This window comes from Eleutherodactylus coqui, chromosome 4 (assembly GCF_035609145.1).
Source record: "Eleutherodactylus coqui strain aEleCoq1 chromosome 4, aEleCoq1.hap1, whole genome shotgun sequence".
Classification (NCBI taxonomy): domain Eukaryota; kingdom Metazoa; phylum Chordata; class Amphibia; order Anura; family Eleutherodactylidae; genus Eleutherodactylus; species Eleutherodactylus coqui.
The window spans coordinates 209,434,106-209,454,917 of NC_089840.1; the positions used below are offsets into that span (position 1 = coordinate 209,434,106).

General features: G+C 42.4%; 1 protein-coding gene across 1 annotated transcript in view; it reads left to right on the top strand.

Moving 5' to 3' along the window:
* LOC136625990 (hexokinase-1) overlaps positions 1-20,812 on the top strand; it is an 80,129-nt gene that overhangs the window by 40,563 nt on the left and 18,754 nt on the right. The window contains exons 4-9 of the mRNA XM_066600650.1: positions 7,336-7,455; positions 7,986-8,081; positions 10,972-11,071; positions 11,153-11,336; positions 11,801-11,956; positions 13,902-14,135. Coding sequence (XP_066456747.1) covers positions 7,336-7,455; positions 7,986-8,081; positions 10,972-11,071; positions 11,153-11,336; positions 11,801-11,956; positions 13,902-14,135 — 890 coding nt within the window. The remainder of the gene's footprint in view (positions 1-7,335; positions 7,456-7,985; positions 8,082-10,971; positions 11,072-11,152; positions 11,337-11,800; positions 11,957-13,901; positions 14,136-20,812) is intronic.

Genomic DNA, 20,812 nt, shown 5'->3' on the forward strand with positions numbered 1-20,812 from the left:
CCCACAAAGTAATAGGACCCTCTCTGTGGCCTCACAAATTAAACGTGTTCCATATGTTGCCTCAGAAAGTATTAGCGCCTTTTATATAACCCCACAAAGTATGATTGTCCTCTCAGTGGCCATGCCCAAGTAATAGTGCCCCCTCTAAAGTCCTTCAAAGAGGTAGTGCTGATTCCCAATCCTCTACTTTTCCCCCAGCCTTCAGTCAACAGCAGATCTTTAAACTAAACTTTATAGCTGGACACTGCGTGACTGTGTGCAGAGCTTGACCCCTCCATCTTCTGTATTTAGTATACTGAAAGTATGATACTGGGGAAGGTGTCAGATTTTGCACAGCAGAGAGCTGAGTGGTGTCCAGCTGTAATGGGACTTAAGGGAGGCCATACTCTGCCCTGGCTCCCAGGCCCCATAGGACCTTCATTGTCTGCAGCCATTTGTGGCACACCACTTAGTGTACCATGCGTTTCCATACTGTTAAAAAAGCATTTACCACTTCCACAAGGCCCTATGTATATGTTCGCCAAGTGTAGTATCGAAACTTAATATGACCACACGGTATCTTGGGTGGATTTTATATGAACTGGTGTTTCATATGCCACTCTTAATATAATTTCCGCTGGAGTAAAATGCACCTAATGTATAAAGAGGCACATACCTCATCATACATTAGGTTCGTCTTAAGCCGTCCATGTACCCTAGGCAAAAATATACACCAGCCATGACCTCGAGTAGACTTATTTTCGAGTAGAAAATAAATTAAAACTTTTTGGCAGAGGTCGCTACACCCACTCCTGACAAGCCACACCCACTTTAAAACATTATGTGAGCTGGTGTAAATTGAAAGTCTTTTTTATACTAATTTTCCCCCCATAAATCCCTCCCTTGTGTTTGTATGTATCACTCACTTTGTCATGTCCTCTAATTTTTATGTGATTCTCTGAGCGGTTTTGGTATATTATTATTAACCTATGTAATGGCTGATAGCGCCCACAACCTCCTTCTGTTCTCAGGCATGGTCAGCACTGTGTCCCTTGCAGCAGACCCAATATCTCCTACCAGTTTCCTAGTCCCCATAGCGTGCACCTAGCCCATCTCTTAAGGAGCTAGTTTTCCAGTCCCCAACCAAAGGCCCATTTAGACACAACGATTCTCGCTCAAAAGTCACTCAGGAGACATCTTTTGAGCGATAATCGTTGTGTGCCTTTACATGGCAAGATGCTCGCTCAAAATTCGCTCAAACGGCAATTTGAGTGACAGTTTTGAGCGTTCACTTTGCATAAGCTGTTAAGTAGCTAATTAGCTTAACAGCTTATTAGTGTGTAAATGAAGGCGGGGGCTGCATTCAGATGAACGTATATCGGCTCGGTTTTCACGCCGAGCCGATATACGTTGTCTTCGTGTGCAGGGGGGGAGGATGGAAGAGCCAGGAGCAGGAACTGAGCTCCCGCCCCCTCTCTGTCTCCTCTCCGCCCCTCTGCACGATTTGCAATGGGGAGAGGCAGGCCAGGGGCGTGGCTAAGTTCCGAGAATTAGCCCCACCCCTGGCCCGCCTCTCCCCATTGCATATAGTGCAGAGGGGCGGAGAGGAGGCAGAGAGGGGGCGGGAGCTCAGTGCCTGTTCCTGGCTTTTCTTTTCCCCCCCCCCTGCACACGAGGACAACGTATATTAACTCGGCGTCAACACCGAGGCGATATACGTTCGTCTGAATGCAGCCTCACGCTGTATCCAGAAGACAAGTGGGACCGCAATCTTCTGTATACAGCTGTTCTCTTCTCGGAGCACACAGCTGGTGTACAGCTGAGCACTCCCAGCGGGGTATGCAGAAGACAGCTGGACCGCTTGTCTTCTGCATACCTGTGATTTGTTCTTCGAGCGGGATACCAGCTGAAACAATAGTATCAGCGATATCCCGCTGGGAACTCAGCCCTGGTAAGGCTTATCGCTGACTTCTAGCAAGGTAAAAGTCAGCGATCAGTGAAAAGTGCACGACAGCCGCGCGTTTAGACACAACAATTATCACTCAAAAGATGGCTTTTGAGCGACTTCTGAGTGAGAATCGTTGTGTCTAAATGGGCCTTAATTCTGACAGATTCTGGACTATTTAGGGCTACTTCACATACCGGCAGGTGCCTGAGCAATTAGTCTCCACACTGTGTGATGGTTTAAATGTGTTTCTCTCTGGTCTCTTGGTACTTGATCCTTATCTGAACTACCAAGCTTTCCCAACGTCTCCATTCCTGACTTTGGCTTGTTATCTGACTATGCAATCTTCTGTCTGCCATGACCCTCAGCCTATTTCTCGCCTGCGCAATTTATCTTCCTGCCCTGACCTAAGCCTCTTCCTCGACTATATCTCTGTGTATGTTATTTGGTACTGCTTTATGGGAAAAACCTGACTAGTGCTCCTTTTACACTGCACAATTCTTGTTTGCACGAGTGAATACGCTGGTGATGTCATCACCAGTTTGTTCGCACTTGTGCAGCCTGTTTAGACAGGCAGATTTATTGTTGACTTGTTTAACGAGAATCGTTCACATCTTGTTCATTGTTAACATCCTCTATGTGAAACACTGTATAGGAAGTGTTTTAACAGATCGACAAGTGAACGAGCCAACGATGATTTGCAGTCCTGCAGAAACTGAACGGCGAATGAGAAGTGTATGATTCGCATTCGCCGTTCAGTTGCGGGCTTGCATTTAGGCTGAACGATTATTGTTCACTTACATTTGTTTAACCCCTTAGTGATGTCATATAGACTTTCTACGTCCTGCTGTTGCAGGACGTGTATGGAGGGAGATAGCGCCGCTATCTCCCTCCATACAGTGCGGGTGTCAGCTGTTTATTACAGCTGAAACCTGTGGGCAATAGCCGCAATCGGCCGTTCGGCCGATCGCGGCTATTAACCCTTTAAATGCCGCTGTCAATTCTGACCGGCATTTAAATCCCCCGAACATCTTCGGGGGTCCCGTACGGCCCCCCCGCGGTGAGATCGGGGGAGCTGTACAGGTGTCATGGCAGCCGGGGGCCTTTTGAAAGGCCCCAGGGCTGCCTTAGCAGACTGCTCATCAAGGCAACCACCGTGGGGTGGCTTGATAGACTGCCTGTGAAAAAGCAGTATGACGTAATGCTATAGCATTACGTCATACTGCAGGAGCGATCAAAGCATCGCTGGTTGTGTCCCCCCTGGGGACTGAAAGAAAGTGTAAAAAAAGAACAATAAAGTTTTAGTTATTATTCAAAAAAAAGTAATAAAAGTTAAAAAAAAAACCTTTTGCCATATTTGCAATAAAAAAAAATCAAAATAATAAACCAAAAATACGTGTTTGGTATCGCTGCGTCCGTAAATGTCCGATCTATCAAAGTAATGTATTATTTACCCCGCACGGTGAATGTGGTAAAAAATAATAAAGAACGCCCAAAATGCACTTTTTTGGTCACCCTATCTCCGAGAAAAAATGTAATAAAAGGCGATCAAAAAGTCAACTGTATGGTACCAACGGAAACATCAGGACATACCGCACAAAATGAGCCCCCACACAACTACGTCGCCAAAAAAATAAAAAAGTTATTGTGTGAAGAAAATGGACACAGAAAATAATTTTTAAAAATTAAATATCTTAAAAAAAAATACAAGTACTACAGCAAAAAAAAATACTATATAAGTTTGGTATCGTAGTAATCCTACTGACCCATAGAATTAATTTATCAGTTCGTTTTTGTTGCAGTTTGTGCGCCGTACAACCAGGACGCACCGAAAGATGGTGGAATGTGGGGTTTTTTTCCATTTCTCTCCGCTTAGAATTTTTTAAACGTTTTTCCGTAAATTATATGGTACAATAATTAGTGCCATTGAAAAATACAACTCGTCCCGCAAAAAACAAGCCCTTATACAGCAACGTCGATGGATAAATAAAGGAACTACGATTTTTTAAAAGGGAGTAGGAAAAAGCAAAAATGGAAAAAAGCTCCATCACTAAGGGTTAAACCCACATCAAGTGCGTCAGCTGCCTCTTAAATGACACTATTTCCAGGGTAATGGTCTGAGGGTCCTCACTGCAAAGTTCAGATCCTGACTGGTGGGGTTAAAGAATGAATACTGGATCTATCCCTAAATCAAGTCAGTTTAGAGGCACAGCGGATACATATCTACTGCGTGACCCTTATGTGTCTGTTTGCTCTTAAATCACTATTTAGAATATCCTGGTACTACTTAGATATGTTTGCTTAGGAAATGACGATGTCACATGAAGGCAGGTAATAGATTTAATTAGAAGAGCAAGCAGAGACAAAGAGTGAGGGACTTTATTCCCATCCTGTTGGCAATGCACACAATAAAGACATAGGTTTACCATTCCTTTCATCATTGTCTTGTGAGAATTACTTTTCTTGATAGCGTTTACAGAACAACAAATGAAAACGAAGGGAAAAAAAGCTGCATCTGTAAGGGGTTAAAGAGGTTTTCCAGGATTAGTAATTAACATATGCACTTTTTTCCCCAGCACAGCGCCACATCTGTCCATGGGCTTTGTCAGGAATTGCAGCTAATTCAAGTGAATAGTGCTTACCTGACCAGACACTGTCCATGTACACCATTCGTTCTGGCGCTGGTTCTGGGGGAAAAAGACCCATTTTATCTCAAATTGTGGACAATCCATTTACAAGCCGTAAGGACAAATACATTTTCCTTTTTCTACATAATATTTCTTGATATCTATATAAGGCTGGACTCACACAGGCAGATTTGGATTGCGTGATCTGTGATCGCCGTCCGTACAGGCGATCCACGGTAAAACATGGGCATTGAAAGGCATGCATTTTCACTTTTTTGATCACACTCGTGGATTCAAATTGCGTATTCTGCGAGCTGAAGAAAAATCGCAGCATGCTCTATTCTGCTGTGTAATCCATGTGGATGGCCTCCATTGATGTCAATGGAGACCGTCCGACCTGCAGCCCATAAGCAAATAACATTGTGTATGGGCCGCGGGTACCCGCGTCATCGCTAAGCAACGTTGAGGGAAATACAAATACGCAAAAAAAAAAAAAACTGTACTGTGCATGACTGACAGCAAGCTGCCGTGGTGATTCATAATGCAGAAATAGCAGGTATGCATGGTCGCCGCTGGGTTCACAGCTGAAATCCGCTGTGGGCCTCCCACATGCAGAATCGGGTCCACTCATGTGAGCCTAAATGTCATCTCTTTTTTTCAATCCTTCGAAAATAATTAAAAAACTGAGTCTTATAAACAGGAACAACCAACGAAATCTACATACTCTATTTTATATTAACAAGTTTTAAAGCTGCACATGAAACCCCGTATATCAGCCATCTGAGTCCACTAGCAGTTTAGTATTATTATTAGAGATGAGCGAACCTACTCAGCCACGCCCCTTTTTCGCCCGAGCACCGCGATTTTCGAGTACTTCCATACTCGGGCGAAAAGATTCGGGGGGGCGCCGTGGGTGAGTGGGGGGTTGCAGCGGGGAGTGGGGGGGAGAGGGAAAGAGAGAGGGCTCCCCCCTGTTCCCCGCTGCTACCCCCCGCTCCGCCACGCCTCCCCCTGCCCCCCAGCACCCCACGAATCTTTTCACTTGAGTACGGAAGTACTCGAAAATCGCGGTGCTCGATCGAGTAATTACTCGAAACGAGTATACTCGCTCATCTCTAATTATTATAGAAGATAATACAGAAGTATTCTGTGGATGAAAATCGACATGTATGGAGGTATTGCTTGGACACTTTGTGACGCTTTTATTTGAGCATTGTATTGCAGTATTATTTCGGCACTGTTATAAGGCTTATTTTTCTCAGCTGATATCGGTTTCTCTCCTGTCAAGAAAATTAATATAAGAGACAGTGCTTTGTCCGGGGTCAGGTATTGATTTTAAATTATAGTATCATCCTAGTACCACGCCTGGGCTTTTTGGGTTAGTTTCCAATATATACAAAAATATAGAGTAGCCTTAGGTTCTAACTAGGGATGTCAATTGGGGAAGGGACAAAAGGCGGATGAAGCGGCAAGGAAAATTCTGGGAATTTTAGCTACAGTGAGTGGATACCTCTCGGGACCCCAGTCCTTCCCCAATTTCCTCCTCCCCAACTCTTTTTTTTTCTTTTTTTCCCTTTCCTCTCAATCATCTCTTCCTCTTTGTTTTGCATTACAATTCTGTCTTTTTTTAAGACTGTCTGCCTCCCCCTTTTTTTCGGTTCATATTTTTGGATCAGTGGTATCGTCGGATAATTTGAACTCCCATGTTATTATGTCATTTAGTTTTTACTTCCGGCACATTCAAAGTCACATTATAAGGGTGCTTTTACACCTGTGCTGGGGATTTCACTTTCCTGCTCCGTTCAGGGAGCCGCAAAGGGAAATCCCTTCAGCTGGACGATTCCGGCTATGGATGGGGCCGAACACCGCAGGATGGACCCCACTGGCTGTGATGGGGTCCACCCGCTTTCGGCCAAGTTACCCGGTTTTGGGGCAAAAGAAAAAGTGCTGCATGCAGTGCTTTTTCTTCCGGTATTTACAGCTGGATCTGCGATAGAATCTCCTGCTAGAGGTTCCGACGCAGATGTGAAATTGGGCTAAATCTGATTGTCATTAACACTGAATGTAGACTCTATGTCTGGAGGATTGTACACATTTCCTTGTCAGAGTTTACCATGATCTGTGTTCTGTTGTTATATAATGAAATATTGGTAGTTGTGTTTATACCCTAGCGGGGTTCTTGTTTGTTTTCTCTTCTTTTCTTTTTAAAAAGAAAAAATAAAGGAAAATGTTTTAAATAAAGAATTTATAAAAAAAATATATAGTATCAGATCTAACTAATGGATTATGGTGAGAGTACCAGAAGCAAACCCAGATCAGAATCCAAAAAGTAACACTTGGTATTGATGATGAGTCTTGAAGGATGAAGAGTCTACATAAATACCAAGCTTCACATTTTGCATTCTGATTTGGCCTTCTTTCTGGTACTTCAGATGTTTATTCCTTGGTTTGGTTGGCTTTTCATACAGAAGGGGCTGCAACACCAGTAGAACTCATTTATGCATTTTTACTCTAGCACAAGGCCACAAAGTGACCCCCTAATATAAATGCTGCCTCAGTTTCAAAAATGTCACTAAAATGCTTACCCTGTGATGCGGCTCTTTGGTTTTCTTTTTCTTTTGAGCTTTATTACTTCATAAATGATGATGTCATTTGAATGTCTAGTGATGACCACAGATGTGCCCAAATAAAATGTAGTGGTCAGACAGAATATGACCCCAAACTTGTCTCATTTTTTATATGGTGTATTAATTGTAATAGAATGTTTTTTCTTTATCCCATTAGCTTTTTGATCATGTTGCTGAATGCCTTGGAGATTTCATGGAGAAGAAACAGATCAAGGATAAGAAACTGCCAGTTGGATTCACCTTTTCATTTCCATGCAGTCAATCAAAATTAGATGAGGTAACGTAATAGAAAAATGGCTAATAAGTAATCCTTAAATGATTAATATGTCTGGCAGAGGAGCAGCTTGAAGTGCCTGGGACACAATTCAAAATCTCAGCCAGGGTTTCCCTTCCATTGTCATGTGCCATTGATAGCACTGCTGTCCTCTTACACAGTGAAGAGGCCTTTAGGCTTCTCTAGGCATCAGAATCTAGGTATAAAAACTATGTCATGGACTGTTGACCACTGCTGAATTGTTAGTATAGTTTAACTGAATCATAATGACTTCCGTGCCATGTTAGCTGAAGGACATTTTTTGAAGGGCAAAACCTGCAAAATTTTTTTGCAGTTTATTTTTGGATTTTTTTTGCAGTTATGTAGGAATATTCTTTTTTTCTCATTTAGTCTCAATGAGTATAATTAAAATAATGGAGGGTGTAGAGTAATAGAATACTGTTACCATACTGTAGTTCAGTTCGCTGATGAACCTTAGAAGAGTTACTGTAGATTGCTAGGACATGTCACGTATTTTATCATTGTTTCCATAGGGTATTCTGCTCACATGGACCAAGCGATTCAAGGCTAGTGGGGTTGAGGGGATGGATGTGGTTAAACTACTGAACAAGGCCATCAAGAAGAGAGGGGTGAGTATTTGTTTTTGAGCAGACATTGTAAATATTCTGTAAAGAAAGGAAGGAACTTCCATAACTTTTTTTACATATTGTGACAAATATATTTAAATGGTGTCATATTTACACTGACATGCCAAAAGCCATTGGATAAGTACTAATATTATGTAAGACCCCCTTTAGCCCAGTAAAGTGCAGCAACTCGACCTGGCATCGATTCCACAAGTGGACGGAAGACATCTGCAGAGATATTGAACCATGCCATCTGGATAGCCACACACAGCTCCGTGGTATTTGTAAGTGCAGGATCTCGGGTGTGAATGGACCTCTCCACCATATCCCATAAATGCTTGATTCGGCTTATTTTGGGCGAACGTGCAGGCCACACCATTCATTAAAAACTGTACAGAATGCTCCTCAAACCAATTCTGGACATCTTGGGTCCAGTGGAACAGGGCATTACCCTGCTGGAATATCCCATCATTGTGGGGGTACATGAAGTTCATGAAGGGCTGCAAATGGTCATCAGACAGTGAAAAATAGCGAGTATTGGTCAATGATGTATTTAGGTGGACCAACTCTTGCCATGAGAACACACCCCACACCAGTGTAGAACCACCACCAGCCTGCACAGTGCCTTTTTAACAACTGCGTACCATGGTTTCATGGGGTCTGTGCCACAGACAAACCTTATCATCAGTCAGAAACAATTAGTACAGTGTTTCATCAGACACATGACACATGTTGTCAGTCCTCTAGGATCCAGTTAGAAACCTTACAAGCCCAGATGAGGTTCTGTGCCCAGTGTCATGGTGTTAGCAGAAGCACTGTGGTGGGTCTTCTGCTCCCAGATCCCATGGAAGCTGAAGAACGTTGCACTGACTGGCATAATATGCGTGTGGGGTCTTCTGCTTCAAATGTTGATGTGATTTTTGCCAGAGTCACTTGTCTGTTCGCATAGACAATTCTAGCCAGACGCTCTTGGTCTCGTTCATTAAACACCCGTAGGTGGCCACTACACTGTCCACTGTGGGTGGTAATGCCTGCAATAGCATTTATCCTATACATGTGTAACACTGTGGATTGAGGAATGTTAAATGCCTGCATAACCTTGGAAATAGAATTTCCTATCCATCAGGCACACACTACCATGCCTTGTTTGAACTCTGATAATTCACATCACCTTGCCATGAGCACGCTGGCCGGTGTTCATTCTCACTCACAAGATAGCACCTCACAACTCCCAAGCCGCCACCTGTTGTCACACCACTTCATAACCAATTTACATACTGCTATCCCATGACTTTTGACATATCAGTGTACAAGGGTCGTCCCAAAAATTCTTAGCCTAACTATGAAGGAAGTATTTTTTATTTTTACTTTTCATTTATTTTTAAACATAGTCCCCTGACATCTCAATGCATTTGGCCCACCGGTGTTCTAATTCTAAGATACCAGGGGCATAGAAGTTCTTGTCGAAGCATTGTAAAACCTCCTCCAATGCACAGATGCTGTCATCATCTTTCTTGAAATGCATTTTAAGATTTTTTTAGATTTGGGCAGAAATGAAAGTCTGAGGGTGCCAAATCAGGAGAGTAGGGTATGTGTGGCACAATTTCGTAGCCACACTCATGAATGGCAGCCTCAGAAATGAGCATTGTCTTGGTGGAAGAGAACACCTTCTGACAGCTTTCTGCACAGCTTTTGCTTAATCTCCTCATGCAGTCGTATTAGCAGATTGGCATAGTATGCCCCTGTCACAGTTGGCTCTTTTGAAAGATAGTCCACCATCACCATGCACCCAGAGTCCAACGAAAAACTGTTGCCATGACATTCCCAGCTGAGGGCACTGACTTGGCCTTCTTTGGTGGTGGTGATGAGGGGTGTTTCCATTGCATGAAGTTCTGTTTGGACTCCGTCTAGAAATGGTGGAACCAAGTCTTGTCGACAGCTATAAACCGTCTCAAGAACGCTTATGGATCAGCTCTGAGCACCTCTAGATCCGCCCTTGATGTGTTGCATCTCACCATCTTCTAGTGAACAGTCAGAAATTTTAGAACCCATCTAGCTGAAACTAGGGTGTCAGTGAGAACACGATCAATGGTTGTCTTAGGCAAGCTCACAGTCTCAGCAATCTCCCTAACTGTAAATCTTCAGTTGTTTATTACATTTTCAATGATTTTCTTCACATTTTCTGGGCTGGCCACATCAATAAGTCGTCCAGGCCAGGGATCATCCTTAATGCTGGTTCTCCCCCTTTCAAATTCTGCCACCCAGTTTTTCACTGTCACATATGAAGGACCATGGTCCCCAACTGTTGTGACCATGTCAGTATGGATGTCTTTTGGTGCTAAACCTTTCTTATGCAGGTACTCAATTACCGCTCATTGTTTGATTTTTTTCAGTTTTTCAAACTTATCAGACATTCCAATCTTTAATTATCTGTGAAAATACGAAAAAAGACCAACTCTCAGCAAAATACTTTATATTCCTTCCTCAAAGGGTTACAAAAAAAATATAAGCAAAATTTCATGAGTGTACATGAATAACAACATAGGGAAGCTAATAACTTTTGGGATGATCTTGTATATTGCCTTTTAGCTATCATTATGACCTATACTGGGATTTTAGGAGTTATTCAACAGATGACTGACATTCTGTACATTAATTACCTTATAGACACTTATGATAAAATGTTAATAGCTTACTCAGCTTGTGCAGATTTTACTAATTGAAGCCTGAAGCCAATTATAAGTGATTCAGCTTTGGAAACAAATTGATTTTAATTATACACGACTTACATAAGGATTGCACAGTTCTCTTATGTAGTTTTATACATATGTGTAGTCATTATGGTTTGTGAGTACTAAATCATTTTTTTTATTGTCATGCGCTTGTTCCATAGGACTATGATGCAGACATTATGGCTGTTGTAAATGATACTGTTGGGACCATGATGACTTGTGGGTTTGATGATCAGCGCTGTGAAGTTGGCATAATCATTGGTAATATAATAAAATCATTTGTGTTATGGATTCTAACCATGGATAATATGGCAATTGGCTTACTGTGATTTGTCTTCTAAGGTACTGGAACTAATGCCTGCTACATGGAGGAGTTGAGACATATTGATTTAGTAGAAGGAGATGAGGGGAGAATGTGCATTAACACTGAATGGGGAGCTTTTGGGGATGATGGATCTCTGGAAGACATTAGGACTGAATTTGACAGAGAGATTGACAGAGGTTCACTGAATCCAGGAAAACAGCTGTAAGTAACTTCACAGATCCAGAATATTTCACACAATAAAGCTAAATTCAATTTTATATTTGCTACACGTAAAATATGATTTTTACTTTGGTGATGAACTTTAAAGCTATAAACAATATCCAAACTGGTTTGAGAGAGGTTGCAAGGCTAAATTCAGTGAATTGGCTCAGAATTGTATTACGTCTGAATACTTTTCACCATAGATTATTGTAGACAATGCATCTAAGTGCTCTGATTTGTAGCTTCTTAACCCTAGTGTCGATCCTTGACGATTTTCGCCGCCTATAAAGTTTGCATTTTTCAATGCTGAGTCAGCGGAGAAGCAGAGCTTTAGGAACAACAGGAATGTCTCAAGTTGTTGTTTCTTGTAAAGACTTATGGAAGAGCATTAAATGTCATATTGTCGCATTTAATCACATTTTGGAAAGTCAATTAGAACAATGGTTTTTTTTCTCTCTCTCCAGGTTTGAAAAGATGGTCAGTGGGATGTACATGGGGGAACTTGTCCGACTTATCTTAGTAAAAATGGCCAAAGAAGGACTACTCTTTGAAGGGAGAATCACTCCAGAGCTGCTAACTAGAGGAAAATTTGAAACTAAACATGTATCTGCCATAGAAAAGTAAGTTACTATACACAAATACGTGTTTAAACCCACATAAGATATGTCCCAAGGCCCAAAGAAAGAAATATTTTTATATTTTCTTAAAAGAGCACCGCAAGATGAAATACCATTAAGGCTGGGTTCACACGGGGCGGATTTGCCATGGAAATTCCCTGCGGAATTTCACTGCTGCAAATCTGCATGCGGCCGCTAATCCCGGGATTAGCCAGCCATGTGGACGAGATTTCTCAGAAATCTCGTCCACACGGGACGGCAAATTCGCTGCGGCTGACTGCAGCACGTTCATTTTTTTTTCCCGCTGCGGCCGCGCTCTCCTCCATCCGCAGCGGAAGAGCGAGCGGCCGGGCCACTTCAAAACCGTCGCGGGTTTTGAAGCAGCGGTTCTCCTGACGGAAATCTCACAGTTTTTCGCTGTGGCTAAACCGCGAGATTTCGGTCGGGAATCTGCCCCATGTGGACCCAGCCTAAAGGTAATTAAAAGGGTGGAAATAAATCCTGCTAATTCACATAGTTCTAATTTAAGATTAAACCCTTCCTGCTCTAAGACGTACATTTACGTCCTGGAGCGTCAGGTATGTATGAAGAGAGGTCACGGGGCGATCTCTCTTCATACAGCGCGGGCGTCAGCTGTTTATTACAGCTAACACCCGTGGGCAATAACTGCAATCGGCTGTGCGGCCGATTACGGCTATTAACCCTTTAAATGCTGCAGTCAACTCTGACAGCGGCATTTAAATCCCCTGAACGATGTTTGGGGGCCCCGTATGCCCCCCCCGTGCGGTGAGATCGGGGGAGCTGTGCAGGTGTCATGGCAGCCGGGGGCCTTCTAAATGTACCATTATATGGTACTTTAAATAGCACCATTGAAAACTACAACTCGTCCCGCAAAAAACAAGTCTTCATACAGCGACGTCAATGCATAAAAAAAGGAGTTGCGATTTTTTTAAAGGGGGGGGGGGGGTAAAAAACGAAAATGGAATAAAAGGGGCCGCGTCATTAAGAGGTTAAACCTTAGAAATTATCTTTTGGGATGTACTTAAGTATTTTGGTATGCAAAAAGTGGGGGTTACTTGAAACAAAATGCTAACACTCAGCCTAGCTTATCTGGGCAGCCCTTCTTATGACTACTGAGAGCTATTGTCATGACATGCCAGCTGCAACACAAAAGCAGCTACGGGGTTACATTATCATGTCAGCCCCAGTCCATGTGACCAAAGTGTCGAAACATGTACCCTGTCATTTGTGGCTGCGTGCCGACATGTTAACAACTCTCTGCTGATGTGGGATTTGATTGGTCGGTGGGAAGGTAGTTCCCCCACCCGACCAAACAATATTATTGTAGTATATATTTATATTCTGGCCTCTCCTCACAAAGGGCACCAGTTATTCATCTAATGGTGGATTTCTGGTCCGGTCCACATCCTCTTGGTGTCATCCGACTTTGAGATAAGTCTGTGGTGTTACTTATTGATTGGTTTAGTAACATCTACTTTCTAGTACTGTTGTGTTGCCAGCACCTTGGGGCAGTCTAGGTTGCCCCCAGATTTTGGACATGCGGCCACCCTCATCAGGGTTATTGTCCCACTTTTTGGTAGGGCTTCCACGTATTAGTATGATAGGGTCAGATTTCATTTTCCCCACTTTTGAATTTCCTTATATAATAGTTTTGTTCTCCGTGCTTATAAATAGTTTGTATATTAATACTTTCAAGACAACTATTATGTCCAATCTGGATGAGCTGTTTGTTGTTCAGCTCGGACGTAAAATCTATAGCTTACATACAAACATCACAAAAGTGTTTGCCCCAAAAAGAAGGACAATTGAAAGCGCTGGGTTTCTCAATCTCCAGCCACCACATTTTTATATCTAGTTCTAACAATAAGAGCCATGTGTATTTATCTGCAAGTATGTGATCATTGTAATAATTTTGTTACCTTTTCAGGAGCAAAGAAGGTTTAAGCAAAGCCAAAGACATCTTGACTAGATTGGGCGTGGAACCCTCCCATGAAGATTGTATAGCTGTCCAACATGTCTGCACAATTGTTTCCTTCCGCTCTGCTAACCTGATAGCTTCTACGTTGGGTGGGATTTTAAGTCGTCTTCGGGACAACAAAGGTGTCCCCAGACTCCGAACTACAGTAGGCATTGATGGATCGTTGTACAAGATGCATCCACAGTAAGTTTACTGAAGGTGATTAATTGATGATCTCCATCCCGCAAATCATCCTCCTCAGTTACCTAATGTTTTGAGAAGTCAGTATGTGGAATATTCCTTTTGCCCGATCCCTTTGTGTTATGACACACACTCTGTATACAGGAAGCAGTGTAAAGACCAACAGTGCCCCCCTAGCAAATAGATGTATAAAAAATCACTCATAGATAATGATAGAAAGTTCTAATCATACTTTTTTAAATATAAATTCTGGTTTGGTTTTAATATGACAATTGTCTCCCTGCTCATAGTGACATTTAGTTCCAAGTTGACAGCAACTATAGAGCATTATAGAACTATAGTGTTACGCTCGTGTGGGCAAGTGAGCACCAGGCCCACACGAACCTTACCGGAGATATCGACTGCCAACAGGAAACCAATACTCATCTTGCATAGCAGCACACATAACAGATGGAATTGCTGTAATAAATACGACGGATTAGTTTATGAATTGGCCACGTCACTTAAGCCGCGAACCCAGCGATCAAGGGTCCCCATGTCTCGTGGTCCCTACACTAGCAAGACAACTGACCCGAAGCTGCAGGAAGAATGGCAGGACCCTACCTAATAAGCAAGGCGATTGCCTTGATAAAGGCGGCCCCGTGCTGGATCCTCGGTCCTGACTATCCCTGAAGGGTTACTACATGGAACCAAATAGACTGGTACACAGTACACAAATCACACACCAACACACTAGGGCTAACATGCAAGACAGAACAACCACATAGAACAGGACAGTTCACTCCTCATGTCTAGCCACCAGCACAGACATACAGAACATGATGCTGTTCACACCATATACACAGAACAGGGCTATCCACACCTAATGTCTGGCCATATGCACAAACACTGGACAAGCCCCTGTTCAAACACATAACACAAATACAGGCATACAAGACCAACAAACCCTAGAGTGAAAGGATACCAGACACCAAACATACAGCAAGCTGCAAAGGAAACATGACTGCTCACCAGGGAACCAAAACCATAGAGTGAAGGAATACCAGCCTCTTGTTGCAGAGCGAGGATCTTTAACTGCAAACAGACCGATGGTGATTGGTTAGCAGGAGAATACTACACCCAGCTAGCTCAATTATTCCACACCTGTGGGGCTATGCTGCTAGAAACCTATGTGGTACAACAGATCCCAGCCAGCACAACCCTTACATATAGATTCATATATGTGCCTATAGGTGATCTGCTTATCTGTTGTGTAGGCACAATACAAGCAGGGATAAAATACAGGGTTCAGAAGAGCTCATGTAAGTAGTCATGCACTCTCATTCGCTCCTGGGCAATAAACCAGATGGAGGAAGTTGTTCTTTCCTCCAGTAACAGCCTCATCCTCTTTACATCCTACTTTTATCAACGGAATGATAGGAAAAGATTGGTATAAACACAGCGTTGTCAAGTAGAATAATTTATCTGATATGTTTGCAGTTATCATGCTATTACTTGAAAATCCCTTTAAGGCTTCTTTCACAAGAGCGCATATCGGCCGGCCGTTTTCACAGCCGGCTGATATACGCTTCGTTGTTTTTAAAAAATGTGGTGAGCGGGCGCACAAATCAAACGTTTGTGCGCCCGTTCATACGGCCTAGTGAGGCCGGTGCAAATGCACCTACCTCACCAGGCCATCTCCCATTTCCACTCCCTCCCTCCCTATCGCAGACTCACCTCTCTTCCTCCCCGCTCGTTCTGTGCAATGGGAGGGGGCGGGACAGGGGCAGAGCTAAGCACCATTCCGCTCCGCCTCCTCCCATTGATGGCTTTGGACCATGGGCGAGGAGAGGGTGGGTGCTTAGCACCGCCCCTTGTCCATAGCATGAATTGGAGGAGGTGGAGCGGACCAGTGCTTGGCCACGACCCCTCCCCCGCCCCCTCCCATTGCACAGAACGAGCGGTGAGGAAGAGAGGTGAGCCCGCACGGGGGGAAGAGGAAAATAGAGGAAGGGAGTTTAGCAGCCACGCTGTTAAACTCCCTCCCACCTATGGCCACTGCTATGGGCTCCCATAGGAGCCCATGCAGTGGCCGACGTCTTCCAGCCCAAAAAATAGTTCCAGGACTATCTTTTGGGCTCGACGTAAAAACAGCCGGCGCTATATTGGCTTGGCCGGGCGTTTTTACGTTTCAGAAATACGCCCATGCTATCTGATACATTAGAATCCAAGGCATCAGATCACAGCGCATATCGGCCGACCGATATGCGCTCATGTGAAAGAAGCCTTAGCCTGGCTTTGTACAGATGTATTTGCACATGCAATACGCAGAGAATAGAAACCATTTATTCCAATGGGTTTATTCATATTTCCAGATTTTACATGACCATTTTGTTCTTGCAAAAAAAACCAACAACCTAGAACATAGAAGTCAATGGGGGTTGCGTAAATGCATGTGAATAATGCAAGGAGATGCCTGAAGCACTGTGTAATTGCGCAAGAAAAAGAACACAATAAGACTAATTAGTCATTTCAATCGGTGCGTTTTTGTTTGCTGTGCGCAAATGAATAATGCCATACGAGCGCAAAAAGTACAGTAAAATACGCCGTTGTGCACACAAAAAAGCATAGTTCATTCCTCAAAAATTCTGCGCTCATGCGCTTGCAAATATGCTTACACTTGTGTGAAGCCGGCCTAAGGATAATGTATTGTTTTATCTTTTTACCATACCTTTTTATATTTGTTAGATTTTATGTAAATTTTCATATATGTTTAGCATTACATAGTTGATAAGATTAAAAAAGACATGGATCCTTCAAGTCCACTTATAATCCTACTGTAACACAGGTCAATCAAGTTCAATTCATAATCCTCTTGTGTTCATTCAGAGGAAAGCGGAAACCTGCATAGGGTGGTGCCAATTGTCCAATATCAGGGGACAGAAAACTCCTTCCTGAATTTAAATATCAGAATAAATACATCAAAATCCCTTCTACAAAAATCAAGTAACCATAATATTTTTCAAGAAAGGAATCAAGGCCTTTTTTTTAACTTTTTCAATGAATGAGCCATCATAACATCCTGTGGCAAGGAATTCTATAGTCTCACTGCTCTTACAGTAAAGAATCCTGTCCGTGATGATGGTGAAACTTTCCTCTAACTAGACATAGAGGATGCCTCTGTGTCATTGTTATGGCCCTATGTTTAAGAAGATCATTAGAAAACTCTCTGTACTCTCCAATCATCTGTACATTGTAATTAGATCACCCCTAAGCCTGCTTTTATGTTTAGATTGTTTTGTGGGAAAATTGAGGAAAGTTTTTGTTTTAACTTTTCAATTTTTTTTAAATTTTATTATACTTAATTTTTATATATTTTTATTTAGTCATTTTATGAGACTTAAACTTGGGTTTTTTTGATCATGCCTACAATATACTGCAGTACTGAAGTATTCGTCACCGAGACAGAAAAGTTCCCTAAAGAACAAAAAGTAGATCACCGAGGGAACCACTAAATAATAAATAAAAAATAACCTTTATTGATATAAATTAAAACTATATATACAAAAGGGCGTGATAAATCCTTTATAGATATCGTGCCTGTCACGACCGATCGGCACCGTCCATAAAATGTGATACCTTGGACAAGTGAACAGTAGTAATTTACCATTAACTTATGCAACTATCACGGTGAAAATTCCCCACACTATTACTCATGTGTCAGTGTGTGTTCACCGTGTGCATACAACCACTGTATATCCAACAGTCTGTTGGGTCTCACCCAACAATATTGGGATAGATCTTTTTATGATACACGTAATAAAGGTGTCCAAACCACGGTGTGACCATAGACGATATGTCATATAGTCCTAAGATATCTTTGTATTGGATGGACCCACTTATAGAGCACTTACGATTTTATCTCTATGGCTATAAGCACCACCAGATGGACAATGATGCATGTGCTCAAATAGGAATATTTGTGATCATATCACCATATCCCTATTCTAGTAAGTATGCCAAAGTAGTGATGATACAAAAGAGAAAAGAACTATCTCCCATATGATGAAGTAGTGATAGGGATTAGTGTATTCATGTGATAACTATGACATACATCAAATCCTACACTACAACTGACTAATAGGACAGTGGGAATAAATATAACAACTGGCCAAGGTATCAGTTCATATAGTGTATAACTGTTTAGCTAGGATGTACTACTAACAGTGTTCATACACCATGCTGCTTAAAGTGCTTATTATGATTTTATTAAACAAGCACTTTATCAAATACTAGATGAAGATCCACTATGAGAGGCAGAACCGATTTATGGTCCATCAATTGCCTAACAATGGATCTTCTAAATAGTACTAAGACCCGTTTAGATAGCACAAATAGATCCAGCGTCTAGGGCAGGACCGATTTTTTTTAAAAGTCCAAAAAAGACGCCCAATACTTGATCTATTAATAGCCAGTTTTTCTCACTTAATAGCACAATAGTGAAATGACTCCAGCAAAAAGCCAATTATAAGTCACACCACTGATTGCTTAAACAAAAGAAACCATCTACGCGTTTCAACAGCTCAATCATATAAGCTGTATCATCAGGATGGTATAATGTAATGCAATCAAGATAGATGGATTGCATACAAAATCCAGCTAAGTATTGCAACAGTCATGGATGTATAAGACTGTGCAAACTGAGTAGCTAAGGTTAGCAGATAGATTCAGCTAAGTGTTGCACTAGTCATAGATGTATCAGACTGTGCAAACTGAGTAGCTAGAGTTAGCAGATAGCGAAGTGAACAGCCTGACGGGCTGTGTGTAAATGAGCAGCAATGGTCAGTAGCCCGATGACAGGGCTTAAAAAGACCTAACCACGCCTCCCTGTGTGGAGGGCTCGTCCCCGCTCAGCCAATCTGCTTCATTTCTTCACCCGGCACTTGTCTTACCGAGATCTCGCGATAATGGAGATCCCGCGCATGCGCAGAGCCACCCAGCGTCCGTGGATGCCAACCAACGCCAACCAGGAAGCTGGAGGGTGCAGCGGCATCGGGACACTGTGCAGAACTAGCGCACGTAGTGTGCAGGGGAATGCGAGGCACAATAAAGCCCAAACCAGGGCGATATTCATATAGGTGTAAAATGAATGTGACTACTGGGAAACGGATAGAATAAATCTTTAGCATATAGACAAGGTTTTTAGGCATATATCCGTGTATGAAAGAAGGTAAGTATAAGAATGAATGGATTCCTGCATGTATGCAAATTAATTACAGCATGACAGGGATGGTGGTATGTAAAAAAGAGATTATACAGCACCTGATGGTATACTAATGACACATCAATAATAACCACTAAAGGGGTGATGTAGTGGGTGTGTACAATAAATGAAATAGATAAATAATGCACCATAGGCATATTTAGTTAACACCCAGCACCCAAACTAGTGAGATGGTAACACAACACCATTATTATGGCAATGATAGGTGGCATAACTATTGACTATAGAGCAATAGTCACAAATACATGAACATTATTATGGCAATGATAGGTGGCATAACTATTGACTATAAAGTAATAGTCACAAATACATGAGCAATCATCCCTATAAAAGCCGTGAAGCAATTATATGAACGCAGCAAACGATAGCTGGTCATTTAAGCCCTTCGGACTACAGCAATCCAAGCGGTGAATCCACCTTGTCTCTTTTTGTAGCAACATTCTATCCACATTGCCCCTTCTTCCATTGGGTCTAATAATCTCAACTCCTTGAAACTGAATATAATCTGGGTCATTGTTGTGTACATCCCGTACGTGTACTGCCAAACTCGTCTTATCACCTCGATTGACGTTCCCGATATGTTCCAGTATACGTCTACGTAGTTGGCGGATGGTTTTGCCTACGTAATCGAGTGGGCACGGGCAGGTCGCTTTGTATATAACACCACTGGATCTACAATTAATAAAATCCTTTATTTGGTATGTCATACCCGTGGAGGAGCTGGAAAAGTTCCCACCCCGTTTGATATACTTGCATGCCTTACAACCTGTACACCTAAATGTCCCCTTTGGAGGATCAGAGCCAAGCCATGTTTTCGTGGATGTCTGTACCGATAGATGGCTATGGACTAGTCGATCCTTCAGATTGCGTCCCCTATTGTAGGTAATCAAGGGTTTGTTCGGAAGATATTCTACTAAATCCGAATCTTTACACAGTATATGCCAATATTTATTCAAAATCTGTCTAACTTCAGTGGATTGATCGTCATAAGTGCCAATGATACGGATCTTTGCATCACCCTCACCTCTCTTGTTCGGTTTCAAACAGTCCTCCCTCTTTACACTCTTCGCATAGATGTTAGCTTTATCCACTACCTCCGCTGGATAGCCCCGGTTGGTAAATCTGCGGCTCATCTCCTGGGATTTCGTCAGGAAGTCAACATCAGAGGAACAGTTACGTCGTGTACGGATTAACTGTCCCTTGGGTATACCGCGTTTAAGGGAGATGGGATGATGGCTCTCCCAGTGTAAAAGAGTGTTGGTTGCTGTTGCTTTTCGAAATATAGATGTTTGCAAAGATCCGTTTGGCATCTTATTTATGACGAGATCCAAAAATGTGATTTTGAAAGGATCAATTTCGGCCGTGAAGTACAATCCTAGATCACTGTTATTCAAATGATTGACAAATGTATGAAAAT